The 18316-nt window shown below is 42.9% G+C and overlaps 1 protein-coding gene across 2 annotated transcripts in view; it reads left to right on the top strand.

Moving 5' to 3' along the window:
- The window catches only part of LOC121284458 (putative uncharacterized protein MYH16), a 56811-nt gene that overhangs the window by 24305 nt on the left and 14190 nt on the right, over positions 1-18316 (top strand). For both annotated transcript variants that reach the window (XM_041199942.1, XM_041199952.1), the window contains 8 exons: positions 136-255; positions 1111-1284; positions 4232-4464; positions 6908-7124; positions 10378-10454; positions 12393-12475; positions 12931-13013; positions 18066-18164. In XM_041199942.1, the coding sequence (XP_041055876.1) occupies positions 136-255; positions 1111-1284; positions 4232-4464; positions 6908-7124; positions 10378-10454; positions 12393-12475; positions 12931-13013; positions 18066-18164 (1086 nt within the window). The remainder of the gene's footprint in view (positions 1-135; positions 256-1110; positions 1285-4231; positions 4465-6907; positions 7125-10377; positions 10455-12392; positions 12476-12930; positions 13014-18065; positions 18165-18316) is intronic.

Genomic DNA, 18316 nt, shown 5'->3' with positions numbered 1-18316 from the left:
GTTTGAATTCCCAATATACGCTGCCGGTGGACAAGTCTCTCAGCACTGGGAACAATGACTCATAAAATTACCCTTTAAGGAATCAAGAGTCACAATTCTCTCATTCAGTCTTAACATGTTTTTTATGAACATTAGGCTGAAGAACAGCCACAAAACTATTGGCGCACCCGACATGACTCACTGGAGCGTTATCAAGAGATAGACTGGAATGTCAAGGAAGAGGGTGGAGGAGGTGATCTGGACAATGTAATCAATGTAAGTTTTAAAAAACAACCTCATTCACTGAGCCCATCCTTTAGTATAATGAAGTACAATCTCCATACAAACTCACTGGTTCACAGATTGGGGAGGGAAATAAGCCCTGAGGTGTATCAGTGCTTTGGGTGTATTTTTATTCCAAGAGAAAAGACAAGTTCCTTGAATATCTACAGGGTGCTCCCAATATCTTGCATTACTTCCACTATGTTGATGTTTCTCATTCCTGAAATTTACAGCAGGGGCCAAAATTGCAACAGGGCCGAAGTTATGAGAGGGCCAATGTTATGACAGGCTGGATTTTACAACAGGAGATCAGGGAAACACCCACCAAAGCTCAGGGCCAAGAAAACCATTAAGAATGAAAAGAAACCTCTACTTGTTTGTGTACATTTTCCAATCAAATGGCCAGTGGCATCACAATGGAATGGGTGATTGAGGGCTGAGAAATGAGGCAGAAATCGCTCGCAATATTCTGCTACTAATTTGGAAAATGTATGATCTTTCAAGCTAAAGTGCACCTGCTTAATTTAAATATTAAAATAGATTTAAATGTGGAACAGCTAAATTTCCCATCTGCTTAGATGGAATTATATTGTATGTTCCATTTACCTGAGAGAAGCTTTATGTACAATAGAGTTTAAAAAGGGGAAGATCACGTTTTACAATTAATTTTCATATTTGTTCTTCATGTTTTGTGAATTTTTGTGAAATTCTTGTTTTTTTTATAAGACTTGGCAGTGGTGAATGTGTATGACAAGACAAATATTGTCTCCTTACTCAGCCAAGGAGTACTGAAGAATTAGCTCAAAACAATCCATTGTAATAATTCACTTTGATTTCCGATCATTATAGGAAGATCCCCTCCAAGAGTTGGCACCTTGCCTAGTCAGCGATGAAACAGGAAAAGCCTCAATAGAGACACAGATATCAGACCTCCATTCGGAACTATTCCAAACCAAATGTGAGAGCTATGGACTGAAAAAGCAATGCCTCGAGTCCGAATCACAGCTAACTGCCAACAGAAAGGTAAGGATATATAGAGGTCATCTGCATTAGCATATCCACGCAAGAAATCCAGTTAAAACTAGTCCAGCTCCACTGAGCTCCTTCGCACGTGTAAGTGAATGCAGGCAAGGTGTAATGGAACCCTAATGGGGGCAGAAATCAACTCAACCGAGGACCGGATTTTTGCTCCTGGGTCGGGTCACAGAGACGGGAGAATTCCCAGCTCTGTGAACCCAACCTTTAAAAATGGCCACCCGCGGTTCGGATTTTCGTTCCGGGGTATTGGTGGTGGGTGAGGGCTGGATTGGAAGTCAGGCCTGCCACGAGTATAGAGGCTGCCAGCTGCGGAAGCAGGCTGGGCCGAAGGCCTGCCCTGTGCTCTGTCACTTTAAGTTGTTTAAAGAAGATTAAAACTAAACACAGCCCTCAACCCTCACCCCTCCCTCCACTCACCCACTCACGTACCCCCCATGCGTCATCCATGACAACCTATGCCACCTCTTGCTCCCACCCACTTCCCTTGGCCCGTCATATCCTCTATGCCAACCCATGCCCCACTACCCACCAGAAAGGCCCTTTATGCCGACCACATCCTCATGGCCCTTTATAGCCCCAGTGCCAACTCATGTCAACCCATGCCTCCCACCCACCACCCTTTATCCTTACCTCATAATAACTCACCTAGTATCCTTGACACTTTTTTAACAGCAGGATAGTTCTTTGACAGTTCCTGGACAGCTTTGTCAGTTCCTTGACAGTTCTTTGATAGTTCCTGGGCAGCTTTGACAGTTCCAGTGAGCTAATGCACTTTTTACGCACAAACATTTTTAACAATCCCAAAGGGTGCCTTACCTGTCCCAAAGATGTCCTGGGACCATGTCCAAAGGGGTTCCCTACCTCACCAAAGGGGGTACCCTGGCTATCCAAACAAATCCACCAAGTTCAGATTAGCTCTTACCTGGTCTAATCTGCATACTCCGGGTTTTACACTCCTGGCCAGCCAAAATCCCTCTTCAGTAGAGGCAGATGGTGATATAAATGGCCAGCTGCCTCCATAAATCCTGCATGCACGGACCCTGAGCTGAAGCCAGTCCCACCTCCTACAAAAATAGGAAATGCTACGTTTAGGGTCGGAACTTAGAATTTCCGGCTATTTTCAAGATTTTTGCCATGATGGAAAGCGTCTCTATTGTAGTGCAAATCTGGGCCCTAGTTTTAGGCTAATATTGGTCTCATTGCACTTATAGCTCAGGTCAGGGTAGATAATGGCAGTTCCATTCTTACAACATTTATACTTGCATTGGCTAACAAGTAACATAGAACAAAGAATAGATTTTAGATACAGATCAACTATGATTTAGCTAAATGGAGGATCATCTCAAGGGACTAAATATTCTACTGCTATCCCTACGTATATGCGCATCATGCTTTCCATGGTGGATCCATTGAACGTCATTGGTCTTTGGTCCTTGAGGATAAGGGTGTTGGCACTCAGTGCCATCTCATTCCAGCTGGCATGAATGATATATCTGGGTGGCTTGCTGACACACAGATATTTAAGTTTGTTCCAGCCCTTTGAATTTAGTCTGAATTTGATGGCTTCTGATAGACCTGTCAACCACGTTAGATTATTGATCTCTGGCCCATTTTCAGCACGTGTCTTGTTACCTTTCCATTGATTCTGCAGTCGCTGTTCCTGTTATTGTAAACCATCTAAGAAACCGTGTGCAACATGGTATGAAGTAGAGGCTCGAGGAATAGACAGGTTCATTATGGTAATGTGCAGAAACATCTCTACATCTGACTGAAACTTCGGAGTGCAGTAATGTATTCTTATTGATTGCGAACTGGTGTGTCAATGGGCAGGTGAGCTTATTCCACATCTTTAGGATAGCTTCATCAGTAATATTGAGCATCTGCCCTTCTTGAGAGGAAGTTGACATCACTTCTTCCATGGATTTCAAAATTGGGAGTGATGTTAAAAAAGATGTTATGCCGATTTACAATCACCCCTTTTCACCCAAAGGTTGGCATTCATCAGGAACTATCTGCCTGAAAGGGTGATAGAGGCAGAAACTCTCATTTCATTTAAAAAAAAATAGTTGGATATGGACTTGTAATGCTACAATTTACAGGCTTACAGACCAGGAGCTGCCAAGTGGGATTAGGTTGGCTTGCTCTTGTTTTGGCTGACAGAGTCAAAATGGGCCAACTTGCCTCCATCTGTGCTTTAGATTTGTGATGTTTTTATATTTCCAATTTACATTCCACACACAGCCAAGGTTTACCCCAGCCTGAATTTCAACATTTTAAAAATTCTTTCATGGGATGTAGGCGCCGCTGACAAAGCCAACTTTTGTTGCTCATCCCTAATTTGCCTTGAGCTGAGTGGCTTGCTAGGTCATTTCAGAGGGCAGATAGGAGTCAACCATACTGCTGTGGGTCTGGAGTCACATATAGGCCAGACCAGGTAAGGTTTCCTTCCATAAAGGACTTTAGTGAACCAGATGGGTTTTTACAACAAGAGATGATGCTTTCCTGGCTACCATTATTGAGACTCGCTTTATATTCCAGATTTTATTAACTGAATTCAAACTCCACCAGCTGCCATGGCAGGATTTGAACCCGTGTCCCCAGAACATTAACCTGGGCTTCTGGATTACTAGTCCAGTGACATTATCACTATGCCACTCTTTTCCCTAGTCAAAAGGTTTTAGTTATAGTACATTATCCAACTGATTTCTCATTAGCCTATTCCCGACTAACTCATTAAATTGGCAAGACGTACAACAAAGCTCAAATAGGGTGGTGATAGTGAAATTCAGCCAAGCTTCAAAGCTCCCATCCGGTGGAAAGCAAATGGGTATTTTAGCACCTTCTGGGTCCCATCAATGATGAGGAGGAGTTGCCATTAATTTATTGTCATTTCCAAAAAGCAGACACAAACATGAATTTCTCTTTGCGACAGATAAATGAAAGCCTTTTATTGGAAATAACCAGCCTGAAACAAAGCTTGCAGGCTTCGGAACAGAAAATCCTGAGTCTGCAGAGCGAAAAGACAATTTTAGCCTCTCGTATGAAGACCCTAGAATGTGAATGGCAGCAGATATTCAGTCAAAAAGAACTTTTGCTGAAAACATTGAAAAGCTTGAAATATCGCAAACACGATGGTTCTTTGTTACAAATTAATCCTGATAACAGGTAATTTTGCTTCCGTTGATTTGTGAGCGGGCAACAAGGAGACATAGACTCCAGGAGACTTAGAGTTATCACTGAAGATTGAAGGGGAATGCTAGAAGACATTTTTTTTCACACACAAGCTTCTTAGAAAGAGGAATATTTTAACACAAATGGCTACTGAACATTGTTTAAAAGGGAATTGGCTGAAACAGAAGAATATATGAGGATAGGGGGAAATGGGTTTTGAGTAGATAACACTGGCACAGGTACAATGGGGCAAATGGCCTCTTACTGTTCTGCCATTTCTGTGAGACACACAATTTTATCTTATGAAAATAAATATATTTTGAAACCTCTGATTTCTATCCTGAAAATGATTGGGTGATGGTGCAATAAAAGTTAAAACTCATATCATTTAAGGAACCAGGGATTTAAAGGTAACATTTCTCAGTGTTTTTGTCATACAATTTGCTATGCTTCATGCTGCACTGCCACAAAAGAAACAAATCCAAAATCAGGAGGAGATTGGTGTGCTGGGAGCAGTCTCTAAATGCTAGACGATAATCCCCTGCATTGGAAAGATCCACAGACTCCTGTCAGTGTTGATCTTAACCCTCCAAAGTTCATGATGTACAAATCCAGGTTCTGATTGGCTAATCCTGACTGTTTATTTGTTCTCGTTAGCAAGGTTACATTTATTGCCGGTGCCCAATTAGTGATAAGGAATGATAACTTCATGAATACTACAAATGAGTAGGTATTGCAGGCACTTCAGAGCACTTCATGGGCTGCTTTACCCTCCATCTTCACCTAGGGTGAAATTTGGGCACACATGGTATAGCCAGGGGATCCTCTCTAGGTCTAACGCTTGCTAACATTTTTATTGGTTACCACGAGAAACATTTTTTGATGGAATGAGCCTTAACCTCCAACTCATGCATATTTCCGATAAGTAGATGATACATTCGCGATCTTACACACCTTAATATGTTCCATCCCATGTTCCAATTTACTTTTGAGATGAAGCAGTTTTTAATGTGCGACTTTTCTTCAATGTACTAGTTGAGAAATCTGCTAATGGGGTCTCCACTACTGTCTACCATAAGCCTGCCTTTACCAGTCAATATGCACATTGGGATTCGCATAGCTCCATGTGCCATAAGATTGGCCTTATCTGCAATCTTGTAAATATGGCCCGAGGTATTTGCTCATCTTGCAAGCTTGATGCAGAAGCAGAGCACATCAAAGCTATCCTGTGGGGCAGTGGCTAACCTGATCAGATTATTGTTCACTATGAATTGCGCAAACTCACAAATGGGCCAAAGGCCCTCACATTTGGACCTGAAAAGTGCCTGCTCTACCGCAAATTATTCTGGAGAGGCAAAGTATTTCAAAAATTTGAACAACAGACTAAGCAAGCTGTTTCACATTGCTACTATGCAGTGGCTACGCGAGTGGTCTTTTCCACCAACAGGATGCTGCCATCAGTCCAAAAAGATGTTGCGTCTACTCCACTATTGAGCAACGTGATGTATGAAATTCAATGCTTGTGCGATGCAGGTATGTAGGCCGTACATCCCAGAGATGGGCTAATCAAATTAAACAGCATATTCCTTCCGTTGTTTATAATAGGCAGAGTACAGACCGTACTGAACCAGCCCGCAACTGCAAAACCCAAAATAAAATAACTACTGTTGGATGTGATTCCACAATTGAGCAGCACTTGCTGAATAATCCTGAGTGTGCTAATAGCTACACTAACAGCCAATTTATGATAAATAGTTGAGCTGGTAACATGGCTCATTTATGCTTACTCAAAGCAACATACATTATATGTATGGACCTGTTCTCTACAAACAAAAGGAATATGTTCATGCTGTGGGCCTTTTTTGAATTACCTAGAAGCTCGGGGAGCCTTTGGTTCCCCACTGCTTTCGCCATAGCAACACCTTGGCCAATCAGAGCTGCCTTGTCCATCAATCAACACCATTTTTTCCTGTAGATTAAATTGTTGTGATCATTTGAAATATGGCAGTTTTGTGTTTGTCCTGATGAGTGCAAGATGAAAAGCTTTGACACCATGTCTCTCCTTTCAGTAATATTCTAGCAACGATTTATATCAATTGACAATAATCAGCTTCTGTTTGAACAATATAAGACCATAAGACATAGGAGCAGAAATTAGGCCATTTGGCCCATCAAGTCTGCTCTGCCATTCAATCATGGCTGAAATATGTAGAAGATATAATTCATGTTTTGTTTGCTATAATCTCGAAAGGGTTAATCTTCCAAATAACTACTATCAGAAGGGAGTGTGACCACTGCTCACACACATCAGGAAACTGCGAGTGACTGCCCAGAAATTCCTAATACGTGAGGCTGACAGGTGAAGCTTCCTGATCACAATCCTTGCTGAGCCTCTAAGTATGCCTCTAGTGATAACATTTAGCATTTTAATCTATAGGATACCATCAAAAAACCTTCAGGAATGTCCTTCGAAACTATGTGCGCAGTGTAACTATCTCCCAAAGGGGCTAGCGTCAGCCAAGGAGGATGAGCTGGTTGTTTACCAGGAGCAAGTGGAACGTGGTAGGGGTTACTTGACTGCCGACAGCAACTCTGTGAAGGCCACAGGAATAGAGCTACACAGGACAGACGTAGAAGACAACGAGCAATCAAAGGTAAGTGGAGAATTCTTCTGGGAGCAAAAAGGCTGCACCTTTAAAGAGACATAGGTTATCACTGCAGCTTAGACCCTTTATCAGAACTCTAAACTGAATCATTAATCGATTATCCTCCAGTTCTCAAATCTGCTATCTTGTCTCCACCCTAAGATCCTACAAAGATTCTGAAAGGACTTGGCTAGATTCTGAGAGGTTTCCCCCCACCCCCCTGGATGGGGAATCTAAAGCACAGGGGCATAGTCTCAGGATAAGGGGTTGATCCTTTAGGACTGAGATGAGGAGAAATTTCTTCCCTCAGGAATCATGAATCTTTGAAGTAAAAACAGGAAAGGTCGGAAATACTCAGCAGGTCAGGCACCATTTGTGGAGTGAAACAGAGTTAATGGCCCAGTTCAATGTCGGGGAGGGTGGGTCCAAACACTGACTGCAGTGTAATCTGCCCTCTCACCATTTTACACTGGAGCCTTTACACCCTGTGATGCTGGCTCCAGCAGGGATGCAAGGACGAACAGAGTTAGGAGTCAGTTGTCGAGCGTTAATTCCAGCACAGCCACGCACCCGTTTCTCGTGGTGACATGAAGACACGCCCCTTAAGGCCTGTCTTCTGTTCATTGACTTATACTGTTATCAATGGGGCCGTCAGTCCCAATATTGCTCAACCTCCCCTCACCAACGGGGCTAACCGCCCCCCCCTTCGTCCCCGATAGTGTTCACCTCCTCCCTCATCCCCGACAATGTTCACTCCTCTCCATCACCCCTGACAATGTCACTCCCTTCCTCAATCCACAAAGATGCTCAACTGCACCCCCACCACCAGCACCCCCCAACAATGCTGACTCCTCTGACATTGCCGGACAGGAGATCTGGAAGGTGAGCTGGGAGAGGGCGTGCGGCAAGGAGTGAGCGCTGTTCAGGGCAGGATGGGGTGGGGGCAGGTGAACATTGCTGGGGAGGGGGTGGTGATTATTGCAGGAGGGAAGGGGTGAACATTGCTGGGGGGGTGTGAATGAATGTTGCTGGAGGGGTGGGGGGTGAACATTGCTTGTGGGGGGGGGGGGGTGAATATTGCTGGGAGTACCATTGTGCTTTGACAACCTAGCTGACTTACTTCATGTTTCTCTGGTTTTATATCTGCTATGAAAATCTCTAAGTAAATCTATATAAAAACCAGAGTAAGTATAGGGCAAACAGCCCAAGTATCCAGAGTTCTTGCCATCTGATCCCACTCTCGCTGAAATCATGAAGCAATCAGACAGGGTAAAACCAACAATCTGAAGTTTAAACCTCTCGCATATGTACCGTGGATGTGCGCAGGACTTCCTCAGGGTCCCACTGCACAGCAAACCACTCACCTTCCTGACTTGGAAATATATCGCCGTTCCTTCACTGTCACTGGGTCAAAATCCTGGAATTCCCTCCCTAACAACACTGTGGGTGCACCTACACCACGTGGACTGCAGCGGTTCAAGAAGGCAGCTCACCACCACCTTCTCAAGGGAAATTAGGGATGGGCAATAAATGCTGGCCCAGAACACCCGTGAACGAATTTTAAAAATCACCGACGTAAATCGACTCAGAGGCTAGTGGAGCCTCCACTAAACCTATTACTTTTCTATCTTTCTTCAGTTCTGATGAAAGGTCATCGACTTGAGACATTAACTCTAGCTCTCTGTCTAAAGATGCTGCCTGACCTGATGAATATTTGCAGCATTTTCTCTCTTTTATTTCAGATTTCCAGCATCCGCAGTGTTTTGCTTTTGTATTTGTGTGAATCTTTGGAATCCTCCATCCCAGAGGGTTAGGGATGCTCCAGCTTTGAATATATTTAAGGCAGAGATAGACAGATTTTTGGTCTCTCAGCGAATCAAGGGATATGGGGAGAGGGCAGAAAAGTGGAGTTAAAGCCAAAGATCAGTCATGATTGTATTGATTGGCGGAGCAGGCTCAATGGGCCATATGGTCTATTCCTGCCCTATTTCTTATATTATTACACTCGTACCCAAATATTAACCTGCCTTTTTACAGATGGTAACAAGACTGCCACATGTTTCCAGCATTTTCTGTTTTTGGAGGGCACTGGTTCAACAGCTGTATTGATCAAAACAATACAGCACTCAAATTATCAATATGAGAACAATACATTCTCAGTATAGCAGTTAAACATTATCAGAGCAATTCATATACATTATCAATATAGAATATTACTCATACATGACATGAAGTACTTACAGCCATTATTCACCTTAAAAATAGCATTGAGGAATTATTTGTGCAGCACATATACATTTTCCATGCCATATACATCCATTATCATTGCAACCTTTCTACATTATCAATACTGCATGTGCATATTATCAAGATGGTAATTTTCAACTTTAAAGGGACAAAATCGGCCACCCATTATTTAACCTGCCTGATTTTCCTTCCGACTGAAATATCTATTTGTTGCAGGAACCTATCATGCCATCCTCCTCCTTCATGCACCATGCCCTAAGAGGATGTTGGCAACCATGGACTTGAATTGGTCCATGATTATGCTTGGCAAAGTAACACAGTGCATGATTTGCCATTGCCTTCTGCAGTATGGCTGACCAAGAAAGTGCCTGCCATCAGACATATTGGAAGGATATTGGCCTGTTTGGCCATGTTATGTGGCTACCAAGTCTGAAGTGGGACTTGAACCCAGAGCTTCTGGCTGAGAAGGTAGGGACATTACTACTGCACCACATGACTTCCTTCCTATCATGGCAGATAACTGAAATCTAAACATTATACATGTCCATTTGAGAGACAGAGGTCTGCCAGAGCAAGACTTCTGTCCATCACTGGGGCTAATTGTTGCCTGTGTCCCAAATCCCAAGCATGCATCATTAAATATTGTAGGCAAGAGTTATCCCATACTTATAAGACGGAGAATAAGGTGAGTTTGCCCACTGAGTTGGTGAGCCTCAGATTGGGATGGAGAGCACAATACCTACATTAAGCCAAAAAGAACAGATGTAAAAAATCTTTTAAATCTTCATCCCAAAAATGCACAACTAATTAATGAAAATCAACCTTCTGGGATTGATTATCACTATTAACTGTATAGTTGGAGCCTTACTAAGGCTTAAAATAGAACGTGTCCCCTCTCCTAGCAGTTAATAACTGGGCCTATCGTGTGTTTTGGGTAGAATTCTAGAGCCAGAGGAATTTACTGTGCCCACTTAATGCACTAATTATTTGCATTGACTTATTATACTTGCTATAGACAGTCATCCCAAAGATCAATCAAGATACACAAGAAAATGCAAGAATGTGGAAAGAGTCAAGGGATTCAACTGAAGGGTAATCAGAATAAACCACCTTTTTCCTATAAAGTGATTAAGGAATATAGTCGTAAAGTAGAACAGGAAGGTAATTCCATTAATGTTACAAGTCCATGGACAGGGTTTTACGGGTGGCAGTGTTTCCTGCCCTGGCACTTGAGAGTCAGCAGGGAGCTCATCCCCACTGATTCTGGCTGTCCTGTAGCCATTTAACACTCCAAGGAGCATTGATTGGCTGGAGGTGAGATTTAGTCCCCTCACTCGGTCAGATTGGCCAACAGTGCTGTAGTCCCAGCAGCGCCAACGGGAGCAGTGGCCACTGCTAGGATTACAAGCAGCCTCCAGATTCTAAGTCCCAAAGCCAGGGTTGGAAGCAAGTGTGGGGGTCTCAGAGCGGGGATGGGAGGGGAGGCCCAGGGGATAGGAAATAAAGGGAGGAGGACGTCTTGATGGAAAGACCATGATGAGGGGAGGGAGCACCCAGGGTGGATGGAGAATCTTTTGGTGGGGGGGGGGGGGGGCACCCAATGTGGAAGGGGACAAGTGAGGCAGGCACCCCACCCTCCCCCCAATTTCCCACCCGAGGCCCAAAAAGGGTGACTCGACGGGCCACTTAAGGGCCTCAATTGCAGTGAGGATAGGTGATACCCTGTAAATTTGAGGACAGCCTCTGGGCAGGAGGGCAGTGGGAAGGCCATCCAGAGAAGTTTATCGGCCTCCCCCAGCCTGCAAACTCACCGGAGGAGGGTGGGGGGGTGTAAAATTTTGCCTCATACCTTATTGTGAATTCCCCTTTCTGAAACTGGAAGTAGTTTTAGAATTCTGTGATTTGTTTATTTTCAGGATTTGGGCATCACTGACCAGCAATGTTGCTCTAATGTTTTATTTGGAGTGCGCGAGTGATTTATTTAAGTGCGTGGCCTCTTTTAAATTTTTTTACTTGGCTGCACATGCAATTTAATTTAAAGGAGCCAATGTGTGTGACCTGTATTGGGAATTTTCGGGTTGCTACATATGGCCCCATATGTGGTTTAAAGGGAACATTGTTGACAAGGCTGGTATTAACTGTCAGGCCTTAGTTGATCCTTGTGGACTGCCTCCTGTTAGGTAAAATTAAGTGGCCTGCGAGGCTACTCCAGAGGGCAGTTAATTGTCATCCATGTTGGTGTGTGCCTGGAGTCACATATAGATCGGATTGGGTAAGTGTGGCTGGTTTCCTCCCCTAAAGCGCATTAGTGATCTAGTTGGGTTTCCTTAACCATGGAGCTGTTAGATTGTTGCTACCTTGGTTAATACTAGCCTTTTTATTTTCAATTCAAATTTTCAATCTGATAAGCAGGGATTTGGACTCGTGTCCTCAATAAATAGTACTAATCCTTCTGTTGATGCTGCTCTCTAAAGTATGAGCATTGTTTGGTAGGCGGAAGGGTCATAGATTGCTGTGTTCCATGAGTGAACTGAAGTTATATTTCCATGAGGATTAGACAGTGTTTGCTTCTCCACATGGCAATGTGTGACTGTTGGTCCACTCTATGAAACAAAATAAGGACACATGGACCATGGAACGGTGGGGTTTCGGGGGTGGGGAGTGGTGGTGGTTGTTATGGGTGGTCATATGAGGGGTGGGGCCATGCTGGTGACCATAAATTCCTCCATTGGTGGCCAACAGCTACACTGCACATGTTCACAAAATAAAACAAAGACAAAGGATCCCACACAGGGTGTCCAAGAAATAAGGGACAAATGATGTCCCTTAAGGATCCCAAGAAAAACAGTCAAAATGAGGGACAATCCCTTAAAATATGTGACAATTGGTCACCCTGATTGCAACATTGCACAGTATCTGAGCTTGCACCAACCTTCTTTATTTGCGGTTTGTAACACTATTGATTTGCTTCCTAAAATAAACATTTTCTTGCCCAATTAATGAACTGTACTTTTTTTTTAAAAAAAATAGATTACAACAGCAAAGTGCAGACCTGAGCAAAACCCAGAACCTCATAAACCTGCAATTTGAAAAATTAATGGAGAAAATAGAAGGTATAACAATAATTACAAATAGCTTAGTTTGCTCTTTCTTTCCATTCTAAGCACCTTATTTTAATGAATAGGAAGTACACTTCCATTCTTCAGGCACCCACCAGTGCATCAATCCACCCTGTGGGGTTTTTTTAAAGAGGTGCAATGTATCATCCATTAATACGATTAAACTATGGGTATGTTTTGTTCATTTGTTCAACTAATGGCGAGGTTTTAAGAAGTTATCCTATTTGCAATTTTAGAACATGCTGCTGTAAACTGTTTTAGTGAAAGATTTGTCTCACAAATCTCAGCCTCCAACAAAGTATCAACATAATCCTGACACCTATCTTCACTAATTTATATGACTGGAGGGTGTTTGGCATATCACGATAGCTTAAGATGCTCTGTTGAGATGTTCTGTTAACAACTCTGGTTGTTTGAAAGTAAATCCTGAGCTAATTTCGCATTTTTAGGTTTTGTGAAGTTAAATCTAAACCTGGAGAATGAGAGAAACCAGGCAGTCTGCAGCCTGAAAATGCAGTCTACTGAAGTAAAGGTGAGAACGTGGACTTAATACTTTAAAAAAAAGCTTTGGGATTGTCAGTAATGGGCAAATCTTCAGCCATGTTTCCCCAAGGCCTGGAACCTCTTCTTTCAGCAACTTTGCCTTAGTCTTTAAAAATAACTTCTTCAACTGTGCTTTTGCCAACTCTTGACATCCTTGCTAACCTGTTCAATATCCGCATACTTCCCACTGCCTTGTAAAACTGTCTGAGACATCTTTCAATAGAAATGTAAGTTTGAGTCGCTGTGACAAAAGGTTACCGGCACAAGGAATAAGTTGCTATAGAAGGCCATAGAAACAAATATTATTCTGAGTTCAATAAGCAATTAGATACTTTCTAAGAGGTGGAAATGCAGCTTTAATTTCAAGTGTGGACCTTTCTCCATCCTTCATATGTTTCTGACGAAAGATTGAATACAGAGCTACATATTGACATGAGCTACAAAGAATAGGCTTTTTGGGTCAAATGCTTTTGCCTCTCCCTGGTTCACTAGGTTGATCCTGGTTATGGAGGGATTTTCTTATGAGGAGAGGTTGAGTAGCTTGGGCCTGTACTAATTGGAGTTTAGAAGAATGAGAGGGGACCTTGTTGGAACATATAAGATTCTTAGGGGGTTTGATAGGGTAGATGTTGAGAGGTTCTTTTCCCTTGTGGGAGAATCTAGGACCAGAAGGCATAATCTCAGAGTAAGGGGTCACCCATTTAAGACAGAGATGAGGAATTTCTTCTCTCTGAGGGTAGTGAATCTGTGGAATTCTTTACCTCAGAGGGCTGTAGAGGCTTGGTTAAGTATATTCAAGGCTGAGATAGACAGATTTTTAATCAATAAGGGAATCAAAAGTTATGGGGAAAAGGCAGGAAACTGGAGTTGACGATTATCAGATCAGCCATGATCTCATTGAATGGTGGAGCAGACTCGGTGGGCTGAATGTCCTACTTCTGCTCCTACGTTTTGTGGTCTTATGGTCTAAAACCCCAAATGTGGGAGATTTTCCTTTGCATCTAGGGAAAACTCATCAGTTCAGAGCGCAAAGCAGAGGAAAAAGGGGCAGAAACACTGGACTTTCCACGCTTTTTGCATTCTCCTGGGATTTACAGCATTTTCTTCTGGGATTTACAGAGCTTTCTCCTTGGAGGTTAGAGTAGAGACAAGTATCAGGCTCCTAATAACGTCGGAGAAATCTAAGTTACCTATTGTCCCATTTCTATACCTCAATTCCATTTGGAAAGGTGCCAATACAAAATGGTTCTCGACCCCTGTGCACCATTACCTGGCTGAGCCTACACTCATCTCTGGAGTGCTCTAGCAAATCAATCAGTTACAAGGCAACTGGGGATGGGCAAGAAATATGATCTTCCCAGCGTTGCCCACATCCCAAAAATGAAGGGTGAAAAAAAAAATCATGGTTAGAAAGTCATTGAAACTTAAAAGAGGAGCAGGAGAATACGATGGGTGGTGAGTTGAAAGGAAAAGGCACACATTGTGGTATCTCGGTTTCTTATAGCGCTAGAGGGGAGATAGAAAGAAGCCAGAGACATGAATGAGAAACATACATTGGCATGTCATTGGAGGAAGGTGCAGTGGTAGAACAGGTAAGAGAGTGAAGCAAACAAGGATGAGGATTTTGAAACCAATGTGTTGGTGTTGGGAAGGTTAATGAGGGGTCAACAAGGAGCAGGACCTAACGTTGAACAGAAAGCAGGATGAAGTTTAGGTAAGGTGCAGCACGTGAGGCTAGCATGGAGAGCGTTGGAGATGCCAAATGCATAGAGACGAGTTTCAGCAGCAGTGGGGGTAAGGTAGACGTGTAAGTTGCCAATGGTGTGATGTTGAATGTGGCCAATCTTGATAATGAATAGAATGTATGAGTTCAGCTCAGAGACAAACAGGACATCAAGGTTGCCGATGACTAGGCTCACCCTGAGCCAGAAGTTGGTAGGGGTTGGAGGTGAAAACTAAAGTCCACAGTTTTTAGCTGGTCCTAAACAACATGGATTCCAACTCCCAAATCTCCCATCCTCGACTTCTCTGTCTCCATTTCTGGGGATAGGCTGTTGAATAATATCTACTATAAATCCACCAACTCCCATAGCTACACTTACTCCTTTCCCAATTGCTGTAATGAATCCATTCTTTTCTGACAGTTTCTCAGTCTTCATCACATCTCTTTTAATGATGCCTTCTTCATTCCAGTGATTCCGATATGTCTTTCTCCTCAACTGAGGATTCCCTTCCTCTATGGTTGACAGGGCCCTCAACTCTGCCCAACCCATTTCCTGTACTTCTGGTCTCACCCCATCCCCCTACATCCCAGAGCTAAGATAGTGGTCCCCCCGTCTTCACCTTCCACCACACCAACTTTGACGTTTAATAGATTATCCTCTGCCATTTTGGCCGTTGCCACCGTGATAAACATATATTGTTATTTCAACACGCTTCCCCATTCTCACTCTGTTCCCTCTGCCCTTGACCTCGTACACTTTTCCACTGAAACTCAACACAGGCTCAAGGAACAGGAACCACATCTTTCAAGTAGGCAACTTGACTCAACAGCCTGCCAGACTCCACATTGAATTCAATAATTTCAGATCCATTTCATTGGACAGCATCTGTTGGTAATGATTCTGCTGTCGCCATTCACACCTCCTCTAGATTGATTGTTGGTCCCATTATCATCTCCTTTTGCCTTGCACCATCATCCCTTTTGTCTTATAATCTCTCTTGCTTTCCACCCTATCACAGACTGTACCTTTTGTTCTACCCCGCCACCCCCCACCCCGCACTCCACAGCTACTTACCTCTTTCCCTGTCTCTATACTTGCTTAAAACCTGTCACATTTGTATCCTTTTCCAGTTCTGATGAAAGGTTGTCAACCTAAAATGTTAACTTTGTTTCTCCCAATGCTGTCGGACCTGCTGAGTATTTCCATCACTTTCTGTTTTTAGTTTAGATTTCCAGCATCCACAGTGTTTTGCTTTTGTAACATGGATTCTGTCTCGCTGTTAAGTTAGAGAAAGTATTTGTGAAGCTCTTGGGACAGAAGCTGTTATATGTTCAGCTGGAGACATTTAGGTCTGAATTTTCATAGCACTAGAACCCGGAATCCCAATTAAAATGTAATTTAAAAGGATTTAATTGAATGGGCTTTTATCAATGAGACCGTCTTTTTAATATTGTGACGTCTGTAATAGATACTTAGAACTTTATTTTATTTCATCTCATCATGGCAGATGGCAGATATTGGGGGGTTAGCATGGAGGGTGTTGGTGGGGGTCATGGGTTGGCATGAATTGGCACTAAGTTGGCATAGGGGCTAGAAAGGATAGGGGAAGAGGCTGGCATGGAGAGTACAATGAGCCATAGAGTTGGGTATAGGATTATAGGTTGGCATGGAAGGTATGAGAGGCCATGGGGCTGGGTGGAGGTCATAAGAATAGTGGAGGAGGATGGAGTGCTTATTCTCCTCAGCTCTGTACAAGATTGACATCATCAAGATAATATAACTGCTTCAAAATTGCCAGATGCTTTTACAATTTAATGCTCCCAGTATAAAGTCCCAACTGACTGGAGGACAGATTACAGAATTGGATACAAAGATAGGTGTCTCAGCATATGGTATTGTTAATCAGGCGATTGATTTTAATGTCCATAAAATCAAGAGTACCACTAATTGGCTATGCTCTGCTCCATACCCAAATTCTTAGTATATGCCTCCATTATGTAAATTTCTGTGCCAGAAGTGCTTAATTGTGACAATTACTCCCATAAGTGTCAGATCTTTCAAGATTATTTTTAAATGTTATTGTTTTTAATCAACAGTTTTCTCCCCTTCTTTCCTGAAGGGATAAGCACACTGGTACAGTTTCACAGGTGCCAACTGTTCCAGTACCCCGTCCAAATGGCGGTTAATCTTGCACGGGACCTAATAATGAGAATCATTGCCCACAGTCTGTCTGTGAAACCATCCCCTCGCAAAGTACCAGGGAGCAGCTGGCATTTGTGAACCTGCACCCAATCATGGCCTTCATCCCTTCAGGAAAGCAGCAGGAAAATTGGTGAGAAAGTTGACAAGGAAGAAAAAAGGGATTAAGAACAATAACATTAAAACACAGACTAGGAAATTCCTTGGCGCCCCAGCAGTGTTCTTACTCTGGAAGTGCATCGGAAAGCGTGATTACTCCTCCACATTTCAGGGGAATTAACATGGGCAGACAGGGAGCGGCTCAGAGGAACTCCCTGGGGCTGTTCTTTTAAATTTTCAACACACGTAGGCAAAATGCTACTATCAAGCAACACCGGTGCTGAGCTTTGTGCAACAGGAGCTTATAGCTGGGATTTGAACTGTGAAAGCTGGCACAGACACCGTGGGCCGAATGCCCTCCTTCTGCAGGGTAACCATTCTATGAAATGTCAGCTCATCCAATTAGCGGTGCTCCCCATTTTCCAGACATTAAGATCGACTGCTTGAAAATTGGTAGTGTTATGAGCTGATCTCCTTACACGTGCATACTTGCAGCAAAGATTGCTGGACAGTTTCAAGATTGGGCTCCATGGTTAGTTTTTGCCTCCTTATCCCAAGTTGTGACTCCCCAATTCAGATCAGTTAACAAGGCACGGACTGGGGATTGAACCTGGGACTCCGCTGATCTGTAACATTCAATCACCTACTGAATTAAACAGGTCACTGGTGTATCCATTCTTGCTGTACTTCAGTAAGCATTGTCACTATAATTTGTACATGCTTTTTTCTATCATTTTATTAAAATGCAAGAGATGAAAGTGTAGATTTTCCTGTTACCGCCTGCAAAATACAGGAAAATATGATGGCTAAGAGTGCGCCCTGAATGGAGGAAGAATTGGACAGGGTCCCTTACTGCTTCTTGCAAAACCTAGCCCGATATTCCTGTTTTGTTAGTACCAAGATTATCCAATCTGCCAAAGGACAAGAACAGAAAAACTCACTTCCAGGTGTGACACATCTGAACATGAAGTTTGATTGCAGAAATCAGATTCTCATCGCTATTTCTTTATTGCAATTAGAACCTTGAGGTATCAAGTGAATGCAACAGAAAATTACTTCTACATCTTCTGAGCAAGAACATTCATCTCAGGCATGACAACCAGTTAAAGGTCAACCAGGTTTGAGATGCATTTGCTAGTAGTTTCTTTTTGCTCTTTCAATCCAAGTTTTATTCTGGCATAGTAAAAAATCGTTGGACTAGTACTGCCTCATCAAAATGTAATGCAAACAACTGTTGTATTTTCTTGGGACCTTATGCTGGATGTTTTCC

The sequence above is a fragment of the Carcharodon carcharias genome, chromosome 1, assembly GCF_017639515.1.
Source record: "Carcharodon carcharias isolate sCarCar2 chromosome 1, sCarCar2.pri, whole genome shotgun sequence".
Taxonomy (NCBI): domain Eukaryota; kingdom Metazoa; phylum Chordata; class Chondrichthyes; order Lamniformes; family Lamnidae; genus Carcharodon; species Carcharodon carcharias.
Note: the sequence above shows the minus strand (reverse complement) of the source record. Positions and strands in the feature narration are given on the sequence as shown.